General features: G+C 36.4%; 1 protein-coding gene across 1 annotated transcript in view; it reads left to right on the forward strand.

Annotated features, from left to right (window-relative positions):
* The window catches only part of LOC106870731 (endoplasmic reticulum metallopeptidase 1), a 94,358-nt gene that overhangs the window by 75,972 nt on the left and 8,386 nt on the right, over positions 1-10,000 (forward strand). Inside the window, exons 10-13 of the mRNA XM_014916905.2 lie at positions 1,032-1,187; positions 4,008-4,213; positions 4,702-4,817; positions 9,151-9,335. Of these exons, the coding sequence (XP_014772391.1) occupies positions 1,032-1,187; positions 4,008-4,213; positions 4,702-4,817; positions 9,151-9,335 (663 nt within the window). The remainder of the gene's footprint in view (positions 1-1,031; positions 1,188-4,007; positions 4,214-4,701; positions 4,818-9,150; positions 9,336-10,000) is intronic.

A 10,000-nucleotide genomic window follows, 5' to 3' on the forward strand; every position in this document is an offset into this window, starting at 1 on the left:
ATATATATACATACATATACACACACACACACATATATATAATATATATATCATTTCAGTATGGTCATTTTTTTTCTTTTTGCCAAATAAACACATGCACTGTATTTTTGTTCTTAACTCGTTTATTACTGTCCTTATTTTTTTTTGTTTATTTTAACTCATGTCCATTGTCTGGAAATCTTTTGTCACACATCTGTGACCTCTTCAGCACCACTTTACGTTTTTGTGTGTGACCATCCCGAAATACAACAATATCTGTTGCAACACATGATTTTACATCAGGAATCTTGCATCACAAGTTGATAAATGTACATATATATATATATATATATATGTATGTATGTATATATGTATCTATATATGTATATATATACATATAGGCATGTCACAGTTGCAGGCATGTTAAGAAGTTTACTTTAGTACAGTGTGGTTTCAGATTCAGTTCTACTGCATGGTACCTTGAGCGAATGTCTTCTACAATACCCTTGCATTGACCAATGCCTTATGAATAAATTTGATTGATGGAGACTGTGTGGTCGCCTGCTGCATATATTTATGTGTTAGCGTTAGTATCTTTATGTTTGTACTTCCCACTTTTTCACAACTGGTGAAATAAAGTACTACTAAAGCACTGGGGGTAAAGTAAATGTTAAAAGAAACAAAACAAAAAAAAAAAAACTCTTGAGCCTATGTTAGGAAAAAATTCATCATAAATATTGTTATTGTATTTATCACTGGAAAGTGATGAAGTAGTGGTACTGTTAGAGTTGACCAAAATTCCTTGTGGCAAGCTAAGGCTCCTTTTATTCAGAGTTCACATCTCGCTTTAGTCAATTTTAACTTTCATTCCTCCAGGGTCATTAAAATAAAGTACCTGTGAAGTAAAGGAGTCAGTGGTATTAACTAACTGTCTCCATTTAAAATTGCTGTCCCTTATGCCTAAATTAGAAAATTATTATTATTAATGTTGTACTTTTTATTGTTTCTTTGTTATTATTGTTACTAATGATTAGATATATTCTTTTTTCTAGGCTAATATATGGATAGTCAGCAGTGGCCTGAAGAAATTAGTTGGCATTTTATCTGTAATCACTCTTATTGGCTTTGCGGTGGTATTATTCACTGACTATGGCTTCCCCTACAGCCTTGATGACAAGAAACCAGCTTATCAACGTCTGATTATGAAAGTAAGTCTTCATACTGTTGCTGTTGTGTTTTAGTTCTAAATCAGCCCCGATCGAGCATAACTATCCATACCATCGTTTTAGAAGTACCAAGTATACATTGTGCAATGTGACCTTTTTAGGATGGTAGTGTGGGTGTGATTTGAGGGTAATTTGGCTATCATATCTTGTAGGTTAGCTTGTAAGATATCATAATTTTCCTTCTTTATAATATCTGGGTTATTTCTAAAATCTAAAATGCCAAACATAACAAAAGCAACAGAATTACTGTAGGATTGTTGTTGTTTAGCTCCTGGTGGGCTCTGCTTGTTCAAATACAATCCAGCCATGATCATCTAATCATTTTCTGAGGTACAGTCCACCCAAGACTACATTTCTCAATGTGCCTTTTGTAGGATTATGAAGTGCTGCCTGAGGGAAATTTAGTTGGTTGCCATTTCCAGTAAGTTGAGTAACTGCATTGAGACTTCATCATTGGTTCAAATCACTGTGCTGGTCTACTGACTTCAAGAGTTCATTGTTTCTACCCCATGGCACCTATTTGCATTTAAATGGATTGAATTACTGAAGAGTCAAATATCTCAGTTACAACACAATGCAGAATTAGAGACAAGAAACCAGCTTCTAACTTTTTGTTTTTGTTAGCTGCTATCATCATCATCATCATAATTTAATGTCCATTTTCCATGCTGGCATGGGTTGGACGGTTTTACTGAGGTCTGGAAAGCCAGTGGCTGCACCAGGCTCCAATCTGATCTGGCAATGTTTCTACAGCTGGATGCCCTTCTTAACGCCAACTACTCTGAGAGTGTAGTGGGTGCTTTTTATGTGCCACTGGCACAGGAGCCAGTCAGGCGGGCCTGGCATTGATCACATTTGGATCGTGCTTAGCTTTAAAAATTAAGAAAGGTATTTATCGACTTGTAATGCTGAGTTCAAACCCTACTGATGATTTGGAAAAACTAGTACAGTATTCAGCTGGCCATCTTTGCCATTGGATCCTTGGCCGGTTCATATTACAGGGGCGTGTGAGAGATGGTTTTCAGAACCACATTCTATGTTAAACACCACCATACACTGGCATTTGATCCCAGGAGAGATGTCTTTCCTCACTATATGATGTTGTGACCATTCCTTGTATTCTCTCTGTTAAGTAAACACATTTTACTGTTCAAATTAGTAGATTAATTGGTACCATTCCTACTTCATAGGAAATCCATGTTGACAGTAAACTATTAAAATGAAGTAAAAAAAAAAAAACTTGATGACAACTGTAAACTGTAAACTACTAAACCTATCTTGAGTATTGAATGTCCAATTTAAATTTAAAACTTTGTAGTAGCTCTGCAGCTGGGATGTAGATTGTAAATTGGCAGTGTTGTTCTCAGTGTTGCTGCTTGGTAGATGGACAGTTTGTCAATAGACAATTGGCTGACAAACAGGACAATTGTGTGGCATGGTGCAAAGTCTTGTTGCCAGATACAGGGTGTTTCAGCAACCACTCCCTTGACCCAGGGCAGCACAACCTCCTCCAAGCACTTGATGTAGGCCTCTGTGTTGAGTCTGAGGCCATGTGGGAATTGTCTGACAGCAAATTGTCTGCACACGTTGCTGCTCTGGGTTACCAACAGTGTTAGTATGTTGCTAGTCTTGTTACAGTGGTTTGCCAGTGTTGCTCTAGTAGGTTGCCAGCATTGCATTGCTAGTGTTGTTACAGTTGGTCGCCTGTATAACTGCAGTAGGTTTGCCAGCATTGTATATTGCTAGTATTGTTACAGTGTGTTGCTAGTTTCATTATGGCAAATTGCTAGTGTTGCTGCAGCAGCTGGCTTACAAAGCATTGCAAAGTGGACTGCCAATATTGTTACTTTGTCTTTGTTCCTGCAGTGGTTTGCCAATGTTGTTGTCCATAATGCAGCAGTGAGTTATGAACATTGCAGCAGTTGGTTACCAGTGTACTAGCAGTAGATTGCCACTATCATCAATTAGACAAACTTTAATGAGAAGTATAAAGCTAGTTTTCTAATTAGCTTATACAACAGAACTATCTGAAATCTTTGTAGCTTTTCTGGTTATTTCTTTCATTTAATTTTTTAATGATTTTTTTATCTTCAACCATTCTCCATACTGACTTTTGAAGATTGGTTTTAGTATTTGAACATTTACATATTTTTAATACAACTATGATTTTTTTCACTATTGGAAATCTTCCTTCTCATTCTTAACAATCACTCAACTGTGAAATGAGAGTAGAATTTGTTTTAAACAGCTCCAGTGTTCTAAACCCATAAACCTTTAGTCATTTATTGCAAGCACACTAGTCTCAACACTATTCTGCCATTTATAACAGGTATTAAATAAAATCTTAATATGACTTTTTGGTTTAAAAAATTTGTTTTGTAGCTACTTGGTTTTGAGTTTGATTCCATTGCAGAGCATCTTTGGGCAAAAGTCTTCTACCAAAGCTTTGTGCTTGTCAAAGCCTTGCTTAGAAACCCTTCAAAGAGACCACTCCTGTTTTGAGGTGGAAGACTTATTTCATCACCTGTTTTAGCACTTCAATGTGGCCTGTGGTGCCTTAAATGGAAACTACCCTTTGGCAAGCCTTTTGGGTTATCAACTAGCCTTTTGGCTAGTCTCTAACCTGATGATAACTTCTGCTTTTCCTTCCAAGTTTTGGAGACACCTAAAAGAGGCTCATTAGTTTACTCTTCCTCCTCTGACTATGCCAGAAAAAAAATGGTAAACAGCATGGATTGTTGTGATAATTTTATGTTTTCTTTTTCTTTATAAGCTGTTTTATCTTTATCTTCTTTTTTACAGCATATTCGAAGACGATTTCATGATGCGCAAGGCAATGTAAGTCACACAGATTCTGGTATATGGTTTATATCACTGGATCACAATGGTTTAAAAGGAGTTCGTGAAGCACAGCCAGAAGCTTTCAAAAGCAGTGTAAAGATGAAATGTGAAGGACCTTATTGTGGCTGGCCATATTATTACCCAATGCTCTGGATTATTGATCTCAGGTAACAACTGTCTGTCAATCAATGCATGGTTTTAGTATTAATATTTAGATTGAGGTGCATGTAGAATTGTAGGTGATTGACTGTATCAGTGGTACTTAATTTGCTGATGCTGGATGACATATAAGGTAAAAAGACTTTTACCTTATATGTCACCTGTGCCAGTGTCACATAGAAGCACCTGTTGTACCTAGAACAACTTTGTTTAAAAATCTACGCAAACAGGGCTAATCTGAGACAATATAACAGTAACACCAACAACAGTTTTCCATCAACAGTAGTAGATAGAATTTAAAAGTTTATGTATCTATTTTGCTCAGAAATGTTCAGAAATGTTTGTGTTTCATATTCTATTTCTATGTTACATTTTCACAGATTTCACTGGTACATGATGAAAATTCAATTGGTATTTCTTTTTTTTGCAGAATATTTCCCCATTTAACTAATTACTCAGTTTTGATATTTTCATTTGTTATTTTCTTTTCATGCAGGAAATCCGCCTACATCTTGCTCGACACAGAATTGCGTTCCCCTTCGGTTGAAGTTAAATTGGAAAATCGAAAAAAACTTTCTGCTAAGGAGGTGGAACTAACATTCTCAGTTATAGGTAAGTGTCAATGGCCACTCTTTACATATTTAAGAGTCAACAACTACTTTATACATCCATGAATTACATTTGTTGTTGTTATTGATACTACTGTTACTATTTGTAGTTTCATTGTCCACTTATTGACAGCCATATTTCACTCATATACTGACATATAAAGAATATATTGTTTAAATGGTGACAACTTTTTGTCATCATTAAATTGTATTTATTTATTATAGCTGTCAGTATGTGATTTCACATCTTTTCACTTTTCTTTATTTCTGAGGATCTTCACTTTCTCTGTCTGTCTGTTTGCCTGTCTGTCTCTCTCTTTTGTTCAACAGTTTATCTGTCTCACCAATCTTAATGTTTAGTGTATTATACAAACATCATTATGCACTTAACTCATTCATGTTATATCTGTTTTCCATGCCAGAATGTGTTAGATAAATGTTATTGAGATTTGTGTTACAGCCAGATGTCCTAGTCACTATCCCTGTTTTCCAAGCACTGAACGCTTTATTCCAGTTGGTTTTGGAGGTGCAAAGTAAATGGATGATTTGTTGATAGGTGAACTAAAAATAACATCTCTGCGCTAGGTTTGCAACTTTATAGAAACAAGTACAAATGTAAACAAACTCAGACATACATGCATGTACATGCATACACACACTCACACACACACTCACACACACACACACACACACACACACACACACACACACACACACACACACACACACACACACACACACATGATGATCTTTAAGTTGCCATCTACAAAATCCACCCACAAGGCTTTGATTGGTCCAGAGCTGTAGTAGAAGACCCATGTCCAGTGTGCTGTGCAGTGGGACTGAACCTGAAACCATTGGGCAGTGACTTTCTCACATCTAATTATATATTTGAAACTGAGTAGAAAATACAATAGTGATTTTTAAGAAAGATTGCTTTAATTTATAGGAGCAGACATTTGCTGTATGGTTTGAAGTTTGCTACCCAGCCAAATGGGTATGGGTTCAGTCCCACTATATTGCTCCTTGGGCAAGTGTCTTACTATAGTCCTAAACTGACCAAAGACTTGTGAGTGGATTTGGTCAATGAAACTAAAAGAACTTGTATGTATATATATGTGTGTGTGAGTGAATGAGTGTGGTTGTGTTTCCTTGTCTTGACATCATGTGATAGTTGTAAATGAGTGTCACTGTCATATAAGCAGTGTCATTCATTTCCAGTATTCTGCAAGAATGCGTCTGGCCATGGGAAAATATTGACTTAAAAGTAGGTGAGGGTTGGCAACAGGAAGGACATCCGGCTGTAGAAAATCTGCCTCATATAAACTCCATTTGACCCATGCAAGCATGGAAAAGTAGATATTAAATGATGATGATGATGATTTAATTGATAGATAAGGTGATGATTTAATTTATAGATAAGAAATATTTGATATATTTACAATGGCCAATGGTGGTGGTGTGTAAAGAGCACCTTTCGAGTGTTGAGCCTCACGGAGGCAAAGTGGCTGAGTTCTTTTCGAGTATTGGGCCTCATGGAAGCAATGACTGAGAACTTTGACATCATGTCAAAAAAGACCCATCAAGATCAGCAAAATTGTAGTCGAGGTGTCAAGCAAATGGCACCCATGCTGGTGGAATGTAAAAGCACCTATTACACTCCCAGAGTGGTTGGCGTCAGGGAGGGCATCCAGCCATAGAAAACCATGCCAAATAAGATTGGAGTCTGGTGCAGCCTTCCAGTTTACCAGCTCCAGTCAAATTGTCCAACCCTTGCCACCATGGACATCAGATGTTAAATGATGATGATAATAACAGTATACCCAATTTTCACTGAGTAAGGCATAGTTTTCTTGTTTGAAGTGTCACTCATTCAGTTGTTCATACCATAAGTTTAATATGAAAAAATTATGACTAAATTTTATACTACACACATGTTGAACCACCAAATCTTTAAAGGTGTCATGTGTGCTTAAATCGATGGAGTTAGGTTTCTGTATACGCATGTGTATAAAAATAAGTGATAGGTCAAAGGGAGATAAATCTTTCGTACAGTTATCACCCTTGAATATTTTGTTATCTTAAAAAAAAAAAAAAGAAGTGTTTTAAATATAATTTAATACTTTACTCCATTTCTTCTGAATGTTTATTTTCTGGGTTCGAATACTGCTCAGATACACTTTGCCTTTGGGGATGATAAAATAAAACAGTCAAATTATAGGGGCGGCTCAATGGTCTACATTCTGCTCAAAATTGCTGTCTTTTCTGACAAAATACTAATACAAAATATAACGGTGTGTGTGTGGTTTTTAATGTCCACGGTGGATTTATCAGGATGTAATTGTTGTAGTCTCATAATTTGATCACAGATCAAACCATTGAACAAATTCAGCATAGAAATGTATATGTGTTATCACTGAAAAAAGTTAAAAGAATCTCAACACATTGTGTATCCACTTCTCTTCATGGTATCTTTGATAGTGTCTATATTAGCGCAATAGTTGTTTAGCCTTAGTGATTCTTGGTTGAACAGACTCTAATGAATGGCATTCCAATAGTCCATATCACCGTAACTGTTAATATTGCTTATCCTCAAGTTGGTCCTGATTGTGTGGTTCTACGATCATAGGCATTCTAGTTATGATCATCCCGCCTATTCTTTAAGTATGGTGTAACCTGGTATACATTAGCTGTGTTCATTTTCTAACGCCATAGAGAATAATTTAAAAGAAATCCAGCTGCAATTTCTAGTAGGTGGAACAACTATGTTGAAGTCATAATGTTATCAGTCGTCATCAACAAAGTTATCTCCCTTCGCTACGCACGCCCTCGTGTTTCTTAATTTATCTCCCCTTAATTTATCGTTTTCTCATCTCTTTTTGTCTATTTATTCTGTATTCCCTGCTTTAGTAAAAAATAGGAAGTAGGTGTGAGGGCGATTGCTATAGCATTGAGGTAGATCTGGCCACCCCCGTTAACAGAATCAGAACCCGGTTTTATAACACTGGACGATGATGATTACAAAGATGATAAAAATCCAGTAGTAGAATAATTGTATTCATTGTGTTTATAACTTGTGTTCTTGGGTGTACAATGATTGTATCGAGTAAACGGTTTTTAAGTCTGATATGATTAGGATTAGGACTTGCTGGAAAGACATGGTCATATAGTGAGGAGTTCCAGATAAAAATAGTTCAGGCAGAGTAAAAATGATTAGATATTAATTTAGTATATAAAATCTGGGTACAGTGAGAATAGGATTTTTACATGAAGAATATTAGTAGCTTATTTACATCTCAGATAGCTCCTGCATAATATTCATGGAACAGCATCTCAAAGCAGTTGCTTTATATATCCGTGTAACATTCTGCAAAGCATGCCACAGAAAATGTCTCTGAGAAGCTCATGAAGACTGGAACAGAAACTTGAAATAGGATGCAGCTTCGTGTTCTTAAGTAAGATGATGAGTTTCTTTGTTATTTTTTGTACCTGTTCACCATCCAATCATCAGAATGACAGAGGGTATACTATATCAAGCCCAATAAGAATCAAAACCCTACACCTAGAATTTACCTCTGCTGTGTGCAATCAGGTATTGATTCTCATTGAAAATATTCTACAGTCTATGACTGACAAGGATCTTGATTAATGTGGACTCCCATTTTCAGTGCAAACAGTTGCTTCAACTTTTATTTGACAGATTCTTTAGGCAATCAGCCATGAATGACATTCAATAATTGGGAGAGTATGTCCACCAAAATGAAGTACTCTTTGTTTTAGAAAAATGAGAGAAAAAGAAAAGTGAGCTTAGATGAGAATCAAAAAATTAGGAACATCTGACATAGGAGAAATAGTTTTCCTTGATGCTGCAGATGGAATAGGTAAAACTGTTTTGATCCATCCAATTTTGGCAAAAAGTTCATGGCCTTATCTGAAATTAGGGCAACTTTTCCCACAAATGGTAGAACTGATCATTCTGATTTTAAGGTGCCATTCAACCTTGCACACAATGATTCCTGTGTGCAATATTGGCAAAGGATATGAAGAAGGACAAGTTCTGAGACAGGGATAACTGAAAGTATGAAAAGAGTGTAGAGTGTCTTACAGACTTTTGGTCACAATCTTCAAGATCTCATAGTTAACACTAACATCTTGAGTGGAGTTGTAGTTTTGCTGCCAGTTATCCCAAAGGATACACCTACCGTTGAGTTAAGAGTATGTGTGTATGTATATATATCTATCTATGTGTGAATGAATGTATATGTATATATGTATATAATCATCATCATGTATGAATATGCCTACTAATTTCGTGTTTCTTTTTATCCTCATTCTAGGTCCAGATCATATGACCATATTTGTGATGCCGCATCAAGAAACATCTCTTGTTTCATGGTCTTTGAGTGAAAAATCACCACCGTTGGCCAAAGTCCCTGAATATGCTGACCAAAGAGTTTATTTCATTTATTACTCCCATGCTGAAAAGCCTGCTGAGGCTTGGTCATTCAGTATGATTTTTACTGTAAGTATCTTCATATTCAGAATACTTTCTGGCTTCTTGCTTTTATTCAACTCCAGTTCAGTACTGACTCAGTAGATCTGTGGTAAAAGTAATTCCAGCAGGATGTTTACAGCCTGCTTTTAAAATATTTTTTTTTACATATAAGTGCATGTGTAGCTATGTGGTAAGAAGCTTGCTTCCAAACCACATGGTTCTGGGTTGTGTTCCACTGCATGGCACCTTGGGTAATATGTCTTCTACTATAGCCTCAGGCCAACCACAGCTTTGTGAATAGATTTGGCCAATGGAAACTGAAAGAAGCCCATTCATCATCATCTGACGTCTGTTTTCCATGTTGGCATGGGTTGGATGGCTGGACAGGAACTGGGAGGCCAGGCTGCACCAGGTTCCATTGTCTGTTTTGGTTTGGTTTCTATGACTGGATGTCCTTCCTAATGCCAACCACTCAACAGAGTGTACTGGGTGTTTTTTTTGTGGTTCCATCATAGGTGCTTTTTACATGGCACCTTGGTTTTAGGATCTCAATTTTGTTATAGTAGGTGAGTCTTCTTGAGTACAGCAGTGCGCCACATATCTCAGTCCTCTGTTATCTCCTTTGTAAGATTCAGCATTTTGAGAAATGCCTTACATTTTTAATCAACCAAATATGAAGCATTTTGTTGCAC

The sequence above is a fragment of the Octopus bimaculoides genome, chromosome 4 (genome assembly GCF_001194135.2).
Source record: "Octopus bimaculoides isolate UCB-OBI-ISO-001 chromosome 4, ASM119413v2, whole genome shotgun sequence".
NCBI classification, from domain to species: domain Eukaryota; kingdom Metazoa; phylum Mollusca; class Cephalopoda; order Octopoda; family Octopodidae; genus Octopus; species Octopus bimaculoides.